The sequence below is a fragment of the Citrus sinensis genome, chromosome 8, assembly GCF_022201045.2.
Source record: "Citrus sinensis cultivar Valencia sweet orange chromosome 8, DVS_A1.0, whole genome shotgun sequence".
In the NCBI taxonomy this organism is placed as follows: domain Eukaryota; kingdom Viridiplantae; phylum Streptophyta; class Magnoliopsida; order Sapindales; family Rutaceae; genus Citrus; species Citrus sinensis.
The window spans coordinates 29,815,872-29,837,808 of NC_068563.1; the positions used below are offsets into that span (position 1 = coordinate 29,815,872).

General features: G+C 36.6%; 5 protein-coding genes across 6 annotated transcripts; 4 read left to right on the plus strand and 1 right to left on the minus strand.

The window, feature by feature from the left end:
* The first annotated feature begins 1,073 nt into the window (after nt 1-1,073).
* Nucleotides 1,074-5,315, plus strand: LOC102615076 (cell division control protein 6 homolog B). Its single transcript, XM_006488435.4, has 16 exons — nt 1,074-1,440; nt 1,563-1,668; nt 1,839-2,059; nt 2,420-2,494; nt 2,575-2,684; nt 2,928-3,034; nt 3,176-3,235; nt 3,418-3,491; nt 3,714-3,764; nt 3,862-3,911; nt 4,013-4,136; nt 4,261-4,350; nt 4,470-4,532; nt 4,623-4,718; nt 4,812-4,895; nt 5,042-5,315. Exons 1-16 carry the CDS (start codon nt 1,231-1,233, stop codon nt 5,072-5,074), a joined length of 1,554 nt encoding a protein of 517 aa, XP_006488498.2. The 5' UTR covers nt 1,074-1,230; the 3' UTR covers nt 5,075-5,315.
* A 308-nt stretch (nt 5,316-5,623) lies between these two features.
* Nucleotides 5,624-10,442, plus strand: LOC102614769 (anthranilate synthase alpha subunit 2, chloroplastic). The gene is made up of 11 exons (XM_006488434.4): nt 5,624-6,197; nt 6,712-6,896; nt 6,995-7,184; nt 7,636-7,787; nt 8,229-8,344; nt 8,443-8,689; nt 8,778-8,834; nt 9,050-9,202; nt 9,310-9,390; nt 9,673-9,759; nt 9,923-10,442. Exons 1-11 carry the CDS (start codon nt 5,999-6,001, stop codon nt 10,244-10,246), a joined length of 1,791 nt encoding a protein of 596 aa, XP_006488497.2. The 5' UTR covers nt 5,624-5,998; the 3' UTR covers nt 10,247-10,442.
* Nucleotides 10,443-10,999: 557 nt separating this feature from the next.
* LOC102615358 (probable NAD(P)H dehydrogenase (quinone) FQR1-like 3) lies at nt 11,000-13,343 on the plus strand. Its single transcript, XM_006488436.4, has 5 exons — nt 11,000-11,313; nt 11,903-12,004; nt 12,148-12,241; nt 12,506-12,771; nt 13,010-13,343. Exons 2-5 carry the CDS (start codon nt 11,982-11,984, stop codon nt 13,233-13,235), a joined length of 609 nt encoding a protein of 202 aa, XP_006488499.2. The 5' UTR covers nt 11,000-11,313; nt 11,903-11,981; the 3' UTR covers nt 13,236-13,343.
* Nucleotides 13,344-14,021: 678 nt separating this feature from the next.
* On the plus strand, nt 14,022-14,696 carry LOC102615650 (pleckstrin homology domain-containing protein 1). Its single transcript, XM_025101895.2, has one exon. It carries the CDS (start codon nt 14,130-14,132, stop codon nt 14,559-14,561), a length of 432 nt encoding a protein of 143 aa, XP_024957663.1. The 5' UTR covers nt 14,022-14,129; the 3' UTR covers nt 14,562-14,696.
* Nucleotides 14,697-18,113: 3,417 nt separating this feature from the next.
* On the minus strand, nt 18,114-21,092 carry LOC102615951 (zinc finger CCCH domain-containing protein 42). 2 transcript variants are annotated; one of them, XM_025102258.2, is made up of 5 exons: nt 20,810-21,092; nt 20,401-20,590; nt 20,062-20,153; nt 19,748-19,935; nt 18,114-19,050 (listed from the first exon to the last, which is right to left on the minus strand). In XM_025102258.2, exons 2-5 carry the CDS (start codon nt 20,571-20,573, stop codon nt 18,628-18,630), a joined length of 876 nt encoding a protein of 291 aa, XP_024958026.2. In that variant the 5' UTR covers nt 20,574-20,590; nt 20,810-21,092; the 3' UTR covers nt 18,114-18,627. The 2 variants fall into 2 exon arrangements, with proteins under 2 accessions (XP_024958026.2, XP_006488501.2); XM_006488438.3 differs by having other exon boundaries at nt 20,044-20,153; nt 20,810-21,091.
* Between the last annotated feature and the right edge of the window lie 845 nt (nt 21,093-21,937).

The window sequence follows — 21,937 nt, forward strand, 5'->3', positions numbered from 1 at the left end:
CTACTAATAGTTGTGCATTCAGTACCATATACGTACCATCAATCAAATTCGATACATTTTTATACATCTGCTTCCGCTTAAAGTTCACCTACTATTATAGTGAGACCACAACTTGGTGTGAACAAATTCATTAACTTTTTCATTGATGCTACCATGGAAATAATAATATCAGTGTATGCACATTTCAAATCGCATATTTATTTGTACTTGTCGTAGCTTGGCTCATGGCCATTTCATAAGATTTATTTATTTATAGTGCCTCGATGAATTGAATATGAGTAGAGCTATAAGTCCTTTATTTTTTATTTCAAAAATTATTCTAAATAATATCACATTCATTAATATTTGAAATTCACTCAAATCTTATAAAGAGTTATTAATCACTTAAAAATTACGCATCATTTGAATAAAAATTTAAGATACTATCATTACTCATTGAGTATGACTATTCAATCCTCTAAGAATTTCCAAACATATCTCTCTATATGTATGTGTGATTGTATGGAAAACTTTGTCTATAATAACAATTATTAAAGATATAAAGCTACAATGCAGAACAATCAAATAAGGAGAGCCCAGAATCTAAATCCTTAGATTAAAAATGGATTGATCTTGAAATATATAAGAGTGGATATGTAACATCTCTCAATACACTTTGGTCTTTCAAGAGAAAATTATGCGTTTTTTACCACGATATAAGACTATATTGATTAATGCATATTGTCACATAAATATTACTACGCATACAAATTTGAAATATAAATTATCTTAAATTAATGTACCAAATGTTGTGATACTCATTAGTATGTGTTATTTAACCAAGTATTCATAATTAATATCAAAATTAATTTAGGCATATTTTTCACACCTTAATTATCGATGTACAAATTTTATACTTTAATTTTGTAAATGTTATTGATTTGATTGTCACACACATACCCCAATTTTAAGAGAGGGTTGCGGGCGAGCCGGATCCAACACAATTGGGCCAAGAATTGGAGGTCTGATGCAACAGTCCCATTGCTACAAACACTTCAAAATTATTAAAGAAGAGCGCGGGAGACGAATTTGTTGCGGTTGAAGTTTCGCGCTAAAAGCCGAAAACCCGCCATTTGCCCACATTTCCCCGCCTTTTATCTAACCCATTCTATCAACAAAATTTTGTCAGAATCCAAACACACATTGCGCCAAATTTACATTATAGGGGAGAAAAAAAAAGGATATCAAATAATGCCTGCCATCGCCAGTCACAATTCGATCATGGCCGTCAAATCGGAGAATGCTGGTGAGGTCGCCAGATCCAACGGCGGTTCAACCCCTCAGAAGCGGAGATTAAGATCTGACGCCGCGGCTGTAGAGAATATGAGCCCGATTTCGACGCCGATGAAGTTGAAACCGCCTCGTCGATGCGTCAATTCGAGTCCAAACAGCGGGGCTAATGTGAGTAATTTAGCACTTAACAACCTAAGATTTACCGATTAGTCAACGTTAGTCAACAGCATTGTTATTGATTTGATTGATTTCTGTGCCTTTTTTTCATTTATTTAAATTCTTAAATGCAGGGAATTGAAATGGAGATAAATGAAAAACTAATGAGTGCGCGTAAATCACCGGTTAAGAAGAAATTATGTGACAGTTTTAAATCTAAACCAAATTGGAACCCTCAAGGTAAGCTTTATTAGTTATTAATCTATGCATTTATTTAGACTTTTGCCCTGATAAATGGTTATAGTTGTTTAATTGTTAATTATCCTCAGTTGATTTTGTACATGAAATTGATAAATTTGTGAGTAAATGATCCGAGTATAATAAAATTGCTATAATTATTTAACTTTTAGATGTGGAGCAAATGAGTGCGGTTAGGGAGGCACTGCATGTGTCAACTGCACCATCTACTATTGTTTGTCGTGAAGATGAGCAGAAAAAGGTTTTGGAGTTTTGCAAGAAGAATTTGGAAGAAGAGAAAGCAGGGAGTTTGTACGTGTGTGGGTGCCCGGGGACTGGCAAATCATTGTCAATGGAGAAAGTGAAGCATTATTTGGTTGATTGGGCTAAAGAGGTATATGATCACAGCCACTAGTGTTACCTTTTCGGAATTGATTATGGTGTTTTGTTGGGTGTTTTTCAGGATCCTAAATGATGATCTAGTTTTAAGCTATTGTGCTTGTCAACTGGTTTCTGTTGCCTTCTTGTTGTTGTGCATATGTTTGTTACTTGTATGATTCAGGAATATGCCGTGTAGATTTTGAAAACCACTATGGCTTCCCTTAAATATTATGTGTCACAAGGAATGTTTTCAACTTGCAAGACTTAATGATATACAGGTCACCATGTATCAGTTTGCCTGTTACTGAATCATCTTACCATTATCCTGCTTTCTGAACATCCATGATCATGAAGTTTTTGTTATCTCTACCAGGCAGGTCTTCAGCAGCCAGAAGTATTTTCCATAAATTGTACTTCACTTACAAACACGTCTGAAATTTTCAGCAAGGTACAAACAAGAAGAGTTTCTTTTGCCTAATGTCAAGATTTAAGAAATAATAAATGCTGAAATAGTGATTGTCTTGACAGATTCTTCTTAAACTCCAACCAAGGAAGAAACTTAATGGCTCCACTTCACCTTTACAACATCTTCAGAACCTGTATTCTCAAAAGCTGCATTCATCTGGCATGAAGATGATGTAAGAGACTTATCCTCATCCATATACCATGATAGTCTCTGCCTGCCTTACAAGCACGCACGCAGAGATGCATGCAGTGCCTGGCGTTGGTTGTACAATTCAAGATGACATGCTTCAATTAGATATTTTGGAAATTGATGAATCATTTTATGGATTGTTTTGAGACATTTCATGCTATTCTTGTAAGTAGAAGACGCAATTTTGCCAGAAGCACAATTCTCAACCTCAGCTTGCTTTTTGCAGGCTAATAATTGCTGACGAGTTGGATTATTTGATCACTAGAGACCGAGCTGTCCTCCATGATCTTTTCATGCTTACAACCTTCCCATTTTCTAGATTTATACTGATAGGTACACTTTGCAGCAAATATCTCATTGAGAAAATTTCTCCAGTTCTGTGGGATTGTTTTGAATGAGCATCTTAATATTTTTCACATCCTCAATTGTTAACTGTCTTCAAGAGATGAACTTATACCATCTTTGCTTTTGCAGGCATAGCAAATGCCATAGATCTAGCAGATCGCTTTCTTCCTAGGCTGCAATCAATGAATTGTGAGTCATTATTTGATCTTATAGTATTTTCCTGAAAAAATCATAAATTATCTTTTGATTAGATTTACAATTTTCTAGAAATTCCCTCTTCATATCTCCTTAGATTGGCACCCTTCCCAATTTTATATTTGCAGCAGCTTGGGAGAAGTGCTAACTGGCTGGTTTTAATTTCTTCTTGCTAGGCAAACCTCTTGTTGTCACTTTTCGGGCTTACTCTAAAGATCAAATCATCAGAATACTTCAGGAGAGGCTCATGGTAATTACTTTGTTCCTTCTTTTCTTCCAATAAACAGCCAAGCTGCTATTGATTTGTTCATACAATGGTTGTACCAAAGTTTGGCTTAAAAATAATCAAAATATTCAGTGTCATCGACATTCCTTCTAGATACGTGCTTCTGGTCTTGTGCATAGTATTCAAAATAGAGGAGATTATAAATCCAGATTATTTTTTTTCATAGCTGTTATTCTCTTCCAACAGGAACTTTCTTACATTGTGTTTCAGCCACAAGCATTGGAACTCTGTGCCAGAGTGAGTCGTACTTGTACTTAGCATAGTCTAGTTAATGATCTCCACTTTTCATCTTTCGAAATATTACTCTTGGCACTAACTTTTGCAAATACAACAGAAAGTTGCAGCTGCATCTGGAGACATGCGTAAAGCTCTGAGTGTTTGCAGGTCAGTCTCTTATAGGATTACTTATCATATTGTACAAGCTCTATTGAGTATAACCTAAAGAAATGACAACATAATCAATATTTTTCTTTAATTTCTTCCAGGAGTGCAATTGAGATTCTAGAAGCAGAGATGAGAGAATCGGTAAGCAAAATGAACTCAGCTTCAGCCGAGCAAGGGTTATTTGATCAACAGGCAGCTTCAGCTTTTGAATTCTTCAATTCTCAGGCAAATAATTTTTTCTTGCTATTAGTACCATATGCATCTGTCTTGGATTAAAACTTATTAATATGGTACTTTCTGACTCTTACAAATTTTATGATGTCATCTAACAAGCTTGAATTGTGGACAGGTGAGGGTTGATCATATGGCTGTTGCTTTATCAAATACATTTAAATCGCCTGTGGTTGATACCATAAAGTCTCTTCCACAGCATCAACAAGTAAGTTCTCGCTAACAACATATTAATTTTTGCATTTAACATTTATAACAATTACAATGCTGCCTCAGATCAATCTTCTAGATGCATGAACTCTTCTCTGTATGATACTACAATTTCAGATTCTACTTTGCTCTGCTGTGAAGTTCTTCCGTGGAGGAAAGAAAGATATGACAGTAGGGGAGGTGAGTTTCTCACTTGCTTGGCATAAATAGAGTCAAAGAACATATTGAATTTATCATTATCTGAGGTTTGTTACATGGATGTGTTTGCAGCTAAATAAATCATACATGAACATCTGTAAAACATCACTAATCCCACCAGTTGGAACTCTAGAGTTTTTTAGTATGTGCAGGGTGCTACATGACCAGGTAACTAAACAACACTCTCGATGTTCAGTATGAGGAAATTCTTTTTACCTCAAATATGATTATGAAAATGATGCTGAGATATAATCAATGCAGGGGGTACTCAAAGTAGGCCGAGATGATAAGTTAAAAAGAGTAACATTGAAAGCAGATGAATCAGACATCACTTTTGCATTGCAGGTACGGACTGAGAACATCTAGCTTCTAAATTTTTTGCTTTTATGTGCTTTTTCATTTTGTTGATTTGTTCTCCCTTGGAGCTGAGTATCTTCATCCCGGCATGTCGCCTAACGTGTTGCTTTTATTTATTTATGTTGATTGTGCAGGGAGTTCGTTTCTTTAGAAATTGTCTTCAATAACTATGCTGATAAGGGTTGCGTACTCTCTCAAACGGGATTAAGAGCTCGCAATTTCCAAATGTGGGAGATATAAATGTATATACAGAGCAGGCAAATTCAATACAGATTTATACATCTTCTGTAGCTACATTACTAGCTAAATTGTACCCTTTTTTTTCTCCATATTATATATATGAAGAGAGCCATTTCATTTGTTTGTATAATGTACTATTTTCTCGGTGTGGCTGAACCTGACTGCATGGATCTCCGGTAAAAAACTTTGGACAATCAATGAAACCAAAAAAAAAAAAAAAAATACTAGTACAAACAATCAACCATATCGCGGTTAATTTGATAGACGAACAAACAAAAAAATCATCCTTGTTAGCAGTCAAATTGAATTGTGGGTTCCACGTAATCATTCTTTAAAATGAAAATTGGCCATTGAAAAGTAGTGGTTGGTATATGGCTGCGAAGATGAATGATTTCATGCAATTTTATTATTATTATTATTTTAATAAAAAAGATTACGTTGAACTAAACCCAATTTCAAATGAATTCAATCAACACTGTATGGTATCATTCGGGGGTGCAGACTCTTTAACAGGGACAACAGAAAAACAGCACTTCAGTTTTCAATTTTTAATAATATAACTTTCCTTAAAAATAAAATAAAATGGACAAGACTCTTCCCCAGCCGCCCCCCCCGGGGCGGCGCGGATGAAAAGGAATAAGATTTTGTTTCTGCTTTATTTGATCTTGGACTTGCAAAACCCATTTCCGTCAATGGGTTGCCATCCATAGCTTCAAATGTGGACAAACATGCACTCGTAAAAGGAACTATATATATATATATATATATATGCATTCTTTTATCTTATGTGACGGAAACATCGCATTCTTTGTTCTGCCTTATCAAAAAACATCACTCAGGAGGCAGCAGTAATGAATGCTCTGCACATGGAAACCCTAGCCCTCACGCCCTCTCAACTTCCGTCAACCGTCGGTTTCTCCTCAACTGTCTCCGTTAACTTTAACTACAGAGTTGCTTCCTCAAAATGGCGCTCAAAGTCCCTCTCTTTTACCAGCTCCAGCTATCGTGCCCGTACACTTACATGCGCTGCCTCGGCCTCTCTTTTATTCGGTATTCACTCGCACTTTTAAGATTCAGTTTCGTGGTTTGCAATTGTATTTCTCTTTGATATCAGTTAAAGTGTTGGATTTACTAAATTTAATAAAGAAAGATAATGAATTACCCTTTTTTCTTTTATTATTGTTAAAAGTAGTCAAATTGCTACAAGAAGGAAATGCAAGCTAAGATTGTTTTAATAATTCATGCTGATCTGGTAGATTAATTTATTGATTTGAATCAGCTGCTACGACTACCTGGTTAAGCTTGGCTTTGAAGGATTGTAATTGGAGGTTTTAAAAAAAAAAATTGAAAAAAATGAATTAACTCTTAGATTTTTCTTGCTAATAATTGGAGGAAAAGGAAATAAATTAATTCGGGTTTCTGTTTCATGTTGATTAAAGCTCAGAATATTCCATTTTGTTGGAATCTATTTCTCTGTTTTTTAAGCACCCAATGCATGGCCCTACAGTATCTTTAATCTAATTTGTTGATTTTTTTTCCCTCTTTAATGATTGTGCAATTCCAGTTGATCAGTTAGCAAAATTTCAAGAAGCTTCGAAGAAGGGGAATTTAATTCCTTTGTACCGGTGCATATTCTCGGACCACTTAACTCCAGTTCTTGCATACAGGTGTTTGGTTAAGGAGGATGATAGAGATGCTCCGAGCTTTCTGTTTGAGTCGGTTGAGCCTGGTTCGCAAGCTTCCAGTATTGTAAGCTGTTTAGTCTACTTCTTCATTGTACTTATTTCTTTCTATTATCATGCAATTGTGGTCCGCTTTTTTATTTATTTTGGGGTTAATTATGTTAGGGAAGGTATAGTGTTGTTGGAGCTCAGCCAGCTATAGAAATTGTAGCAAAGGAGAATATGGTTACAATTTTGGACCATAAGGATGGTCAGAGAACAGAGGAGATTGTGGACGATCCAATGGTGGTTCCTAGGAGAATCATGGAGGGATGGAAACCTCAACTTATTGATGAACTTCCAGAAGCATTTTGTGGTAAGAATTAAATTGATAAACAACTTATTCTGTTAGTGGATCACTTAATATTGTAGCCCAATCTTCAAGTTATGTTTCAAAAGCAGCTCTGGCTTAGTTTTTGCTTGGTTTAGTTGTCTGCAAACGGTGATCAGTTTGTGATTAAATTTGCAAGTTACTCAACTCATTGTACACATTTCTTTTGTTATGGTCTCTCAGTGTGAAGTGGGGAGTGTTATTTATTGGACTGTAAGTCATTCCTTAATTTTACTAAATTATAGGTCTTTTCTGTTGTGATTAACATTCTTCCATGTTTACTTGTCTCAAATGCCTGCATAGATCTATTTATCATGTTACTGCAAAACAGTGCTTTGGTATTACTTGTAATTCAGTCCTAAGTAATGGATCTTTCGGTGAATAGGGGTGCTATCAGTGCATAAATTTTAATTTGATAAGTTGTCTTGTTGGCCAGGTGGATGGGTTGGTTATTTTTCTTATGATACTGTTCGCTATGTGGAGACAAAAAAGCTGCCATTCTCTAGTGCCCCAGAAGATGATAGAAATCTTCCTGATGTTCATCTAGGCCTTTATGATGATGTGATTGTGTTTGATCATGTAGAGAAGGTACTTTTACTCTGATAACAAATTGTTTAATTTTTTTGGGGAAAAAAAAAGATGCTCATGCTCTGGGGTTTTCCCTTTGTCTTTGTGTAGATCTCAAGAATTCTGTCATTAGGCCATTGTTAGATGAGTAATGATATAGCCACAGACTCTTGTACAATTTTATTTTGTACAAACTGATGTGGCGTTAATTCATTAGTTGAATTAAATATCTCTTGTCTCACATGATTTATTTCTATTATTTTATATTTTCATTGAACCAACGAATTAATGCCACATCAGTTTGTACAAGAGTTTGTGGCTGTATCATCACTCTTGTTAGATATATGTGGGTGAAGCTTGCCACCTTTACATTTTATTGGAATTTTTTACTGGAGTCGGTTGGGTAATTTCTTTTGTGAGTACATTTCCTGTTTCTTAATTCTGCAATTCTGCTGACCTCAGAAAGCATATGTAATTCATTGGGTGCGACTAGATCGATATTCATCTGTTCAGGAGGCTTTTAACGACGGAATGAACCGGTTGGAAAACTTGGTAGCTAGAGTACATGATATTGTTCCGTGAGTAACTACTTGTGTGCTGAATGTTTAGTATCATTTACTTCATTATTGTTTCTTCAAGATAACAGTTTGACATTTTATTTATAATGCAATTTCAGACCACGGCTCCGCAAAGGTTCAATAAAGTTACACACTCGCCATTTTGGTCCTAAATTGGAGAGTTCAAGCATGACAAGTGAAGCATATAAGGAGGCTGTATTGCAGGCCAAGGAGCATATCCTTGCTGGTGACATTTTCCAGATTGTATTAAGTCAGCGTTTTGAAAGGCGAACTTTTGCAGACCCATTTGAAATCTACAGAGCACTGAGGATTGTCAATCCAAGTCCATACATGACTTATTTGCAAGTTTGCCCGCTTTTCCCTAATACTGCTTTTTGGAGAAATAATGTTTAGTTTCCAAAATCTGTGTTTATGTATTTATTTCTCTAATCAGGCTAGAGGGTGTATACTGGTTGCTTCTAGTCCAGAAATTCTTACACGTGTGAAGAAGGTTAGTAATATGTGATGGAATTTCGGGATGATTGAAGTCACATTCTTCTCCTCTTTCCCCTTGATGTTATGATTTTACGAAGACATAATGACTATTTAATTTTTTACCGACTGTGCTTCTGCAAGTTGATCTGAATTTATTATTTTATGCTATCAGAATTTTTGTTTGCATTGCTATGATGAATGCAGATCTTCACATTTTATCGTTGTTTGCAGAGAAAGATTACTAATCGACCCCTTGCTGGCACTGTTAGAAGAGGCAAGACACCTAAAGAAGATCTAGTGTTTGAAAAGGAGCTTTTGAATGATGAAAAGCAATGTGCAGAGCACATTATGCTTGTTGACTTGGGGAGGAATGATGTTGGAAAGGTTAATTGCTAATTACATTTTTCTAAGCTTTCTTTTTCATGTTTCATGAACTTGTCCATCTTGGTTTGGGGCCATAGATTTGATTTTGAGGTTGGCTGTGTCTGCAGGTTTCGAAATCTGGTTCTGTGAAGGTTGAAAAGCTCATGAATATTGAACATTATTCTCATGTTATGCACATAAGCTCAACGGTATGTATTCCTAGTCACACGTTATTAATGGAATATGTGTTAATTTGCACTTATATCGCATACCTGAGCAAACATTTACTTAAAATCAACACAAATTGAAATATAGAGGTGTTGCTTGTGGATATGAGTTCTGAAATTTGTGGATATCTTCTTATTTTGTTGGTTTCAATAACAAAAAGTTCAATGCAATTTCCATGTCGTTTAAACTAATTCACATAGAAGTGTTCCTATTATGATCTGTTCCTCAATCAGTGAGCTGACAATATCTGTTTATCTTTGCAGGTAACTGGCGAGTTGCTCGATCATTTAACTAGCTGGGATGCGTTGCGTGCAGCACTACCTGTTGGGACCGTTAGTGGAGCACCCAAGGTACACTTAGTACCTCACAGGAGTGTTTCCTTGATTTACCATTCTTCTAAATTCTTAGAGATTCTCTATTTATTGATTTGCTTTCAATCTCATAAGAAAGATAAAACCCGAAACCTTCATTCGTGTTATTGTGGTTTTCATTATCCGTTCTGCTGTAACTAAGGTGAAAGCCATGGAGTTGATTGATGAGCTGGAAGTCACCAGGCGCGGGCCTTATAGTGGTGGATTTGGAGGCATTTCATTTACTGGTGACATGGACATTGCCCTTGCTCTCAGAACTATAGTCTTCCCAACTGCTACACGCTATGACACTATGTATTCATACAAAGATGTGGACAAGCGAAGGGAATGGATCGCTCATTTGCAAGCTGGGGCTGGAATTGTGGCTGACAGTGACCCTAATGACGAACAGAAAGAGTGCGAGAACAAAGCTGCTGGTATTGCGCGTGCCATTGATCTTGCAGAGTCCTCATTTGTTGATAAATGATCAAAGTTTACGCCTTATGGAGTCCCTTGATTTTTGCTGATATTGTCTCTGATCATAAATCGCTGGCTTGAGGCATTTTTGCTTGTAGTTGGTGCAAATTTCTGCCAACGGTATGAGTAGTAAAACATAATGTCAGGCCTCATGTGATGCTTGGTGAGCAATTGGAGGTTTGATGAATCAAAACGTTTTTTAAATATTTTAGTTTCACTCTAAAACCATTCTTCAGTTTTAAGTTAAGGTTTCTGTCTTTTTGGTATCCTCCCTATAAAAAGACGTAGTGTGCAGGGGAGGCGGACGAGATTTCGTTGGTGTAAACGTAGCACGCACGTTCTGGACGTGGAATAATTTATTGCCCGCCAAGGCTCGTTTTGATAATACGTGGATTGATTTATTCTCGGCCACGCCAAAATTTTCAACTTTCAAGTTGTCACAAAAGTTGCCGAACACGCTTGTGACCTGTGAGGCTATCTAAAGTATCCTTGAACCAAATGATTCACAATTCATTTTTTCACCAGTAGTAGGAAAATAAACTAGGACATTCGTTGCTATTTACATATTAAAATTTACAATCAATTCAAAAGAAAGGAAGAAAAAATAATTACCGTGACCTAAATAATTTAGAACTCAATAATTGATGTCTCTTCAGTTTTATAAAACAATTTAATGGATTAATTTTTTATTTAAAAAAGGACTATAAATGGATATTACTTATGTTTTCCAAACTATAATAATTGAGGGAAATGATATTAAATCTCGGAGGTAAATCCAGCTGAACTTCGAAGGGTTGGTGTTGTTCCAATCGGGGTTTAAACTGGAGATCCCTTCAGGGAGTGTATCACAGCTGAAGATGAAGGGGCATTTAAGTCAGGTTACAAATATGTGCGGCTAAAGTTTTAACTAACACGGAAAAATTCTATTTAAATAAAAACCGACACCGGATAGACTCAAACTCAATGTTCGCTGCTTAAAGAGTCCCTGCTTGCTTCGAAGAGGACACCAACGTTACAATTTAAAAGCTTCATCATCGGTTCCTTCGTAAACTCCAGCCATTCGTTGCCTTGTAACCTGTGAGTCCTCTTTACTGTTAATCATTTGAATTCTTGAATATATGAGGTGGGTTGCTTAGATCATGTTAAATATGATATGAAACCCCCAACAGGAAAATGAAGTTGATTTTTAATTAACAATTGCTGTGAAATGGAATTATTAGTTAGTTGCCATATACGAGTGGCATTAACTGCCCTGTTTATCAAACATTTTTGTAATCACTAGTCCACAAACACAAGAGATGTTAAATGTTCTATCGAAATTGAGCAGCAGCATGACAGTTACAAAAGGTTCTCTCGTTTTCTTGATAATATTTTAAGCATCTATCAACTAGGTGGGCTTTAAACCTGTTGATAATATTTGGTTTGACCTTGGAGTTATGTATGTAGAATGGGTGCCGTTATTCTACATGTAGAGTGGTTGGAAGAAATCTTAATCCATGAACATTACGGTTCTTTATTCATAAAACACTTGATCCTAAGATGTGGAGTGTGGTATTTATAAACACAATCGCTACCAATGAGGATTTGAATCATTTGATGACTTTGTACTTTCCAAGGAGATAATGTGCATATTATGTATAATAGTATTGGTTTGTCTTCATTGCAGGAGAGCAGTCAGGTTTGTGTATAGGCACAACTGACACTTCTATCAGGATTACTTAGATTCCATCAAGTCTGTAAATACCATGGCCACCAAGATTTACATAGTGTACTCTCTCTCTCTCTCTCTCACACACACGCGCGCACGCACACACACACACACAAACGAGTGGGAGCAATCACAATTAAGTTAATTTGGTTCATTTCTTTCTTTTTCTTCTCCTATAATCTTAATCCTTTGGCTTTTCACAGGTATTACTCTTTGTATGGACATGTGGAGACTATGGCGAGGGAAGTGCAGCGAGGAGCTAACTCTGTTCTGGGAGTTGAAGCAACACTTTGGCAGGTATCTTTTACTGATAGAAAGAATTAGAAACTATAAAAAATGAGTAGTATGCTTAAGAGGAAAGGAAAATTCTTGGGTGTTCCGAATGCATTGCTCTTTTTCCAGTTATTTCTTGCCGTGTGTATGCTTCAACCAATCATTATGATATGCACACACACACGGCAAATTTGTGAATGGATAATGAAAAATGCTCTAGGAGCGCCAAAGACCTTAGGAGGCCATTTGATGATGCAAAATTTTCCTTGACTTGATTGGAATACATAGGTACCTGAGACACTTTCCAGTGTGATTTTGCAAAAGATGAAAGCTCCTCCTAAAACAAATGACGTGCCAGTGATCAGGCCCCACCAGCTAAAGGAGGCTGATGGTTTTCTCTTTGGGTTTCCCTCTCGTTTTGGGGTCATGGCAGCCCAGTGCAAGGCCTTCTTTGATGCGACTTATGAGCTATGGGCATCACAAGCACTTGCTGGCAAACCTGCTGGAATCTTCTGGAGTACTGGTTTTCATGGGGGAGGCCAGGAGCTTACTGCGTGAGTTCCAAATGACTCTATCTAGTTACTTCATTAGAGGCTTATTAACTGTTCTGCGCATATTGATCTTGGAGAGCGTTACCGTTGTCATATGTTGAAGGACCTTTGTTGTTTATTGCTGTTGGTATTTTACACATTACTCATAATTTGTTGTCTTCATGCATTGCATGTCTTCTTCAATCCGATTTCGTAAAGAAAATTTGGTATATGATTGTTTGCCCCTTAACTCGTTTTACAGATTGACTGCCGTAACACAACTAGCACATCATGGTATGCTGTTTGTTCCACTTGGTTACACCTTTGGCAGCGGCATGTTTGAGATGAATGAGGTGAAGGGTGGCTCTTCTTATGGCGCTGGAACATTTGCAGCAGATGGTTCCCGCCAACCCACAGATCTAGAACTCCAACAGGCCTTTCACCAGGGAAAGTATGTTGCTGAAATAGCAAAGAAGCTCAAACGTTGATCTTAAGAAATTCTTGTACATGATGTATCTGATAGTGTGAAGAAATACTCAACTGTAATTTATCAAGGAAAACCTATGAAATAAAATCTTCTACTTTTAAAAATGAAAGCAGGCCTGTGCACATAGCTAAATCTTTGGAGCTTCCATGTGTGCTTATTGTGTTATCAAATGATAAGGCAGCTGGATTGAATTACATTTGCATTCAGGGAAAGGCAGTGTTGCTTGGAGTATTCTGTTGCCTGTCAAGTTAACGAGCAACGTATTTTTGAAGTCACTTCGAGTAACAACTTGCTTTTCTTTATGCTTAATTAAATTAAATTTTGCTTGCAGAGTCGTTGAATTATCTATACTCTGGCTGCCTAAATTATTCAAGAACCACCTAATATCATCATTATCAGAAAAAGAAGTACTTCGGTACTTGCTGCTCGTAAGTCTTATCTTAACAGTGTAATGTGGTGGGACGACGTCGTTTTCTCGTGATATTATATAGCACCAAGCCACCAAGGGATGTATGTTTTTGTAATTGTAATCATTACGGTGGGTGCCCTGTCGGCTGTCCGTCTAACTCTGATGAAAGTGAAAGTTTGGTTTTGGTTTGCGAAATGTCTGATCTACTACTGGTTAGAAGAAGAAAATTATGTCACTGATTTTTTACAACTGGATAAAAACTGAGATTGAACTGGCAGCTAAACGACAGCGTATCACTCCTCCTCGCATACTCTGTACGTGTCGTACCGACTGACATTAAACTAATTTCCCGTTTCTCATTTATATTAATAAACTTCTCGAACTCTTTCACAACAAAATCTCTCTCTCTCTCTCTCTCTCTCGCACACACGCTCGCACAAAAGAAAAGAGGACTCTGCCAATTCAGTAGAAAGTGCTTCAACTTCAATGGAGAATATCTGGCGTGCCTTGTCGGGTCAGGACCCGAACCCGGAAGATTACACAGGCATAGAGTTCTGGTCTAACCCGGAGCGATCGGGCTGGTTAACAAAGCAAGGCGACTACATCAAAACGTGGCGCCGCCGTTGGTTCATTCTGAAACAAGGCAAGCTCTTTTGGTTCAAAGACTCCCACAACATCACCCCCGGCTCCACTCCACGTGGCGTCATCCCTGTGGGCACTTGCCTCACCGTCAGGGGCGCCGAGGACCTTCTGAACAAACCCTTCGCCTTCGAGCTCTCCACGGGGGAATACACGATGTACTTTGTGGCGGATACTGAGAAGGAGAAAGAGGAGTGGATCAATTCGATTGGTCGCGCGATTGTTCAGCACTCGCGCTCGGTGACTGAATCCGAAGTCGTTGATTATGATAACAAATGATGATTGGTTTGTGAAATTTTCAATTTCTTAAATTTACTGTAAAAAAAAAAAAGTGTGTGAACCTTCGTTAAAAAAATTGTTCTTTTTTTGTGGGTTTATGTTACAATTTGAGTAACCTTACACAGTTTATAGTTCTGGGCAGCTTTAATTTTTCCTCTATTTTATTATTTTCCGATAGAATTATTCATGACATGGTGGGTTGTGCCTATCGATTTGAAAGGGCCCATCAGTGATTATTGTAAATGTTTCTTGAAGTGAGAGATTTGCTGTAGCTTAGTGGTGGATAAAGCATCAACCATTCGTATGTGACTTTTCTATTTCTTGCTTTTGAGCTTGTGGACGACGAAGCATAACTTTAGATAAGGATAGAGGAGCGGAATTGGCGGATCAAGAAGGAAAAGTTTGAAAGCTGAGATGAAGAAAGCAGAGCTCATATTCATTCCATCACTAGGAATTGGTCACCTTATGTCAACCCTTGAGTTTCCGAAGCCTTTTAATCGATCAGGATGATCGAATTTCAGTCACTATCCTGTCTATGAAGCTATCGTTCGCTCCTTGGGTTGATGCATACACCAAATAACTAACAGATTCAAAACCAAGAATCTGTATCATTGACCTCCCTCCTGTAGATCCACCTCTTCCAGATGTTTTAAAGAAATCTCCAGAATACACTGGTTGTGGAAAGTCACTTGCCCAATGTTAAAAATATTGTATCATCCCGCTCTAACTCAGGCTCCCTCCAAGTTACCGGGTTAGCTTTCGATTTCTTTTGTGTGTCCATGGTTGACGGTGCTAAAGAGCTGACTCTACCTTCATACATATTTTTAACTTCTGATGTGGGATTCGAGGGTTTCGTGCTGTATTTACTGATTCATGAGGATAGGATCAGCACTGTATTTGAATTTTCAGATCACGAGTTGTTAATTCCATCTACAATCAACCCGGTTTTGCTTTCTCCTCTGTTTAATAGGGATGTGGGTCATGCCACTTTTCTGAAGCTTCCTCAAAGATTCAAAGATGTCAACGGTATAATTATAAATACATTTCCTGAGTTAGAGCCTTATGCTGTTCTGGTGATCTAAATCCTCGATTGCACATAGCTGGGCCAGTGCTTCACCTTAAAGCTGATGAGGTTTGGAGCAATGGGGTAATTTGGTTGGTATTTTACGGGGAAAAGAATTATTGGCCAGTATTAGATTTTCAAGCCTGAGCAGACGAGCAAACTCACTGGGAATTTCACCCTGGAGCCATTGTCTGCAAAGTTGATGTACCTGAGAAAAATGAGATTCCCAGCATTAGGAGATAAGAAACCTCCTATGCTCTTTCCCAGGTCTAATTTAGTCACTCTTTTGTGCCTACTGCCGCAGGTTATTCCCCTCCATTGATATAAGTTTACAGAAGTGCTTCATGAAATTGCGACTCCAAGTGGATCATGAAGCTGTGACACTATGGCGAGTAATGTAAGATGATCTATGTTGTTGGAACTGGCTACGATGGTGATGGAAGTACACCAGAGAAGAAAGGCAAGTGCACTTGATGGTTGTAGAATTCTAGGAAGCTGCATTTTTAGGATTAGAATTTTTTTTTTAAAATTTTTTTTAAAGGAAATGAGACATTAGGCTCCGATGCCACCTCTTTTGGTCCCATAATTCATAGTGCTCAGTCGCTTTGGCTTCTCTTGTCATCACAAGGTTATTTGATTCACAAGCAAAAATTATGGACAAGATACCAAATTAGATAAATAATGCTGGCCGTTCAAGAAAGGGAGTTAATCCTTAATTAAAACGAGAAAATAGTCGAAAAGATGAATGAAGATTCCTCGTCCTTTACCTAATGTGTATTTCGATCTTGTTTCTTTGTTGTCATATGTTTTTTTTTCCGTATTAGTTACTAGTAATACTATACTTGATAGCAAATCACCAGGATCCGGCAGCCGATATATAAATAATCAATCAAAGTCAATGGAGGAGGAAAGCAAAGTTTCCCAGTCCATGAGGCCTAGAAACGTGGTACGGTAAAATTTGTTGCACGAATCATATATATGATAATCTAATTAATGTATACTGAAATGGTAAATTGAATATTTAGTACCAGCCCGCAAATATAATCAATCCTTCATTGGAAATGAATACATATAGAGTGAGATTTTGAATCTAGTGCTTATTAGATCATTTGTCCTAGAAATTAAAGCCTGCTATAGAACAGTTTCATTGACGATAAATATTTTCGTTGGAAGATTTGAGTTATGAGATGGATTGACTGAGGAATCGATTACAGAGATGAATGGCAAGTGCACTATATAGATGAAGAATGCTAGGAAGCTCCATTTTTTGTTATATTTGAAAGGAAAGGAGCACATTAATCTTTGAGAACACCTCTTTTGATCTCATAATTTATAGAGCTCAGTCATACTGTTTACCTGTAGGAGAGCCGAATGTCCGAAGAACTCTATTCAAAAAGCCATTTTAGATTCCCCATTTCCGACTTCAAGCAAATTTACGTCTCCTGAGCTTCTATTTCTGGCCAGAGCTTTTCTAAAGTCTGAAACCAAACAAAAGTATTAGTATCAATACGAAGAGTATTAAAATAATATACAATTCCATTAATAAATTACATATATAATTTAAAAACTCACTGGCGGCCTCTTAATGTCGCGTCGACGAATGCAGAAAGTACTGCTACGCTGGCAAATCACATGCTATCGGATTTAAAATTTCCGACCATTCAATGATGGTCCATTTATCCGAAAACTAGGCTATATGACGGTGAAAATACCACGCAAAGGGTGGCAGGATCATAACATCGCCATTTAAGAGTTACTGCGTGGGGTGCCCCACCACAAACTCATCAATCTCAGCGGCTGTCGACGACAAGAAATCAGGTGGCGGTGCACCTAAATGAGCCGCCATTATTCGGTGGAGTTATAATGCCGCCGCTTCTTTTGGTGGTTCTGCGAGACCAAACGACCATCAGTGTTGACAAAATTTGATCGGTTCCGTAGGTCATTCAAATCTGAATATTTCGGTATCAGAGTTGTCACCAAATATTTTGAACTCGCCGGCGACGGCGACGAAATAGTGAATTCTGATTTGTTATTTTTAAGTTATTAATAAATTTAATTTTATATTGTTCATTTATTATTTATTTTATTATATTAACAGCATTGAAAGATTACATCAAACTATCAAAGTAACATTATCACGGCAGCTGCTAAGTTATAACTATATAGTAGTTATCCAATATGAAGAAATAGTAGTATATACTTTGTAGTAGCATGTGAAATAAACAGAAAGTCATGGATAATTATCTATAATCATGTGTTGTAATTAGTAAATTTATTACATTAATTAGCACTACTAATATTTTTATTTTTTTTAACTTTCTATTTATATTTTATAATGGTTATTAATTACAGTAACTCCATTTTGTATTGTTGTTCATATATATATATGCGTGTGTTTGTACTGTTATGATTAACTTATCAAACATATACGGTAGATTATTTGACAAGTGATCATATAATAATCTAAAATCACCAAACATCTCACCAAATTATTTGTAAAAAGAATTGATTATTTTGGAAGCTAATGCAATCCCATACAATTATACTTCTATTTTCTTAATCTAACAGTACCAAGATGCATGATTTGGATAAGCGAGGAGAAATTTTGATGAATCCCTTTCATGACACCACCGTGCAAATCCAGAAAACTTAATCCATATTTAAGTTAGTGCCTATTCTTTTACCAAACTGATGCGATCAACAACATACTGCATTGTGCAGACATTCAAGGATGCTTTGCCACCGAAGTCGAGTCAACACTCAATAACTCTGAAAATTAGCTAATCGCACCAACCAACCAAACATCAAGCCTTCCAGGTTAAAAAGTAAAAACAGACCATCTAGGTGACTTGGTCTTAGACAATGGCCGGTCTGTTAAAGCTGTGGTTGTTAATAATTGAGACATATAGGGAGACGGAACAGTCTGCATATAATGTGGACCCACAATGTAAAGCTTCACCATAAATTCTTATAGCATTCTCATCTACTTGATTTATGTGTTGATCATCTCTCTCTATGACGGTGGGACGATGAGTCCCCACGCCCAGTTGAGGATTTGTCCCCTCCTCTTCTGTCTTGGTCCTCTCTTAAATAGGATTCAGATTCATGCCTTTTAGGTCTCTTTTCATCCCTCCTGTAATGATCCTCTCTGGACCTTGCCTCAAATTCATTGTTGTCACTATGCCTTCGCGATCTCTTATCTTCCCTCCTACCATGATCTTCTCTTGGTTTCTCTCTATGATCGTGCCTTATTGATCTCTTTTCCTCCCTTCTATCACTTTGATTTGGATTGCCCTCTAGGGCCACCCTTCCACTGCCTGTTGCTCTGGAACTTGAATCATTCTTACCCCAGCTAAAACCTTCAAACTTCTCATGTCCCCATCTCGAACTTCTATCCTGAGGACCCCCACCGGTATTTGCAGCTCTCTGGATAAAGAAAAAGCAAAAAATCATGAAATAAGAAACCTGTAAAGGATAAGGAATGTAAATTTTGAAATAGTTTGGATATCATATCCAATTCATCACCACCGCCGCCTGCATGGGTATGATGCTTTGGTAACTTTTTGCATGAACAAACTGAAAATATTTCATTCTTATATTGTTAATGGTTAATTGATAACAAACACCAAAAAGGCATTTTCAAATTTTCAATAACAGATTTGCCTGTAACAATACATGATCTTTTTTTTCTTTTTTCCTTAGACCACATCTTAAACATATTAGAAGGAAGCATGAAACAATATTGTTTAGAGTTAAGTTTATCTAGATAAACACAATCCACTCCTAAATGCATGTCTGCATCCAACTTGGGTTGTTTGTAACTGTATCTTCAAATTTAAAATGGCAGTTAATTGACACCTGGCCACTATTTTTACTGCACAATTTGCTAGACAATCAACTTTAAGATTTGACTTCCTATAAATAGTAGCACATACATAGTCCCTTAATTATAAGTTTTCTCTAGAGAAACACTTAAATAAGGCACCGAATATGTTGGTTAGCACATTAATCTTTGGTAGGTTGATTCTATCAATTCAATATTTAAACAAAAATATTAATTAGCCAGCCAAAGAACAATAAATAAATTGTAATGATGCCTTCCTACGAGACATATAGACCTTACCTGCTCATTATGGGAAAATTTGCATCCGTCTCCGCGAGTACATTCACCTCTCTGGAAAGCACGGCAGACTCCTCGTTCCTCCCGCATCCGCTGCCGTGTCTCTTCATCCTCTTCTTCTTTCTTTTTGTATTTAGCAACATGATCAACTCTTATAGTTCGTCCTAATATCTGAGCACCATTCAGATTATCTGAAAGACAATTCACAGAAAGTAATTAAAATTACATTCCATAAACAAGCTTGCTCTAGCAATAAGTTCTAACATCTTTAAATGAGCCTGCAGGAGATGGCAAACAACCTACAGCGAGAATCGTACTTCTTTGGTCCTCATATGCAACAAAAGCGAAACCTCTGGGTTTTCCAGTACCCTTGTCTCTTACAAGATTAACATCAACAATCTCTCCACATCTGAATATATTCAATTTCAAACCAGAATTTAGTTGCCAACAAACAAGTAAATAAATACTTCTATCTCACGATAAGTTAATTATTCACAGTATTTTCAACACATTAACATAAATGCCCACACTTAGAAGTTAAGATCTTGCATGTGCAACTGCCCTAATATTAAAAGCTAAAAGGAAAAGAAGTTCACAAAAGTTCGCATATTAACTGTTTGAATAAATGCTTAAGAGACATAAAGGTATGTACTTACTGGGCAAAAACCGCGAGAAGATCGCCTTCAGTGAGATCGAAAGGGATGCCGCCGACGTAAACGTAAGCCGAATCTTTGTACTTGGCATGCCACGAAGCGTCGTCGGATATTCCTAGATCCGCTTCCTTTGAATTTATGTGCTGAATCCTTTTCACCTGTGTTAAGGGATTCATTTCGCCGTACGAAAGGACTGAAGAAGAGAAAGAAGATTTCAAGTCATATGAAATAAAATAAAATAAGAAAATAAATTTTGACGGAGAGAGCCATCGCTTATATAGTGATTATTTATCTGTGTGTAATAGGAATTAGGAAATATCTAGAGAAGATGAAAAAGCGTTACATTATATTATAGTCATTCTCAAAGCACTATCACATAAATAAAAATTAAAAAAAGAAGTCGACAACTTACTTTCTCCGACTCTCCGGTGCGATGGCAACGGCTTAACGAGGATGCGATAGCAATAGTTGGCGCCTGGCGACAAGGTGGCTGAATCACGATCACGATCTGCAATCTACCGTCTGCCAAAAGCTACTAAAAAATATTGAATCACGATTGCTGGCGGTTGATGGTGCATGAGTGACGGCTGTGAGACTGAGAGAGTGAGGCGGTGAGACCAGAGGGCGAGACCCGTGAGATCATGTCCGGAGACAGAGAGAGTGAGCGTGAGCGTGAGGGGGGGGGGGGTTAGGTCAAGTAGGATTTTTTTTCTTCAAATTAAATTGCTTGAACCGATCGGTTTGTGCATTAAGCCCGAACCGAACACAAACCATTTGGTTCATGAAAATATAAACCGTTTGGTTGAGTGCTATTCATTTGGTTTGATTCGATTCATTTAAAAAAAAAATCAATCCGAATACCCACTCCTTGAAAACATTTCATAAGGGAAAAAGTTTTTTTATAATGGACAATTTCATTATTATTATTTAATTAATAGCTCATTTTATTTTATTTTTTAAATAATAATTTAAAATACTCTTTTAATAGTTTATTATTAGTTTATTTTAAAATTCATTAAAGATAAAATAAGATTTCCAATTAAAGAGATATAAACCATTTAAAAATAAAACTCTCAAGCACAATTAAATAAAATTTAAATTTGTGCATAATTTTAAAATTTAAGAATAACTTAATGCATAAATAATAATAATAACACTAAATAATAAATTAAATATATATTTAATGCAAAAAAAAAAGATTTCATAGGAATGGTTTTTTTCCCCAAATTTTTAGGTTGTTCATGAATTTAATATGGTCAAGATAAATAAATAGATGATCAACATTATTATTATTTTATCAAAAGTAAACATAAACTTCATTTACTTAAAAAAAAACACACACACACACTAAAGACATACAAAATTTATTTAATATACTAAGAGTGAAATACATTACGTTAGAGTGTGTTGTTTTATTTTTTAATTTATTCTTAATTTTAATATGATGCTGATTGAAAGTATATTTTTATCATATAAAAAAAAATTAATGAACGCGCGTGCACATGCGCATAAGTAACCCAACTCTTTTGTTTGGCGTGAG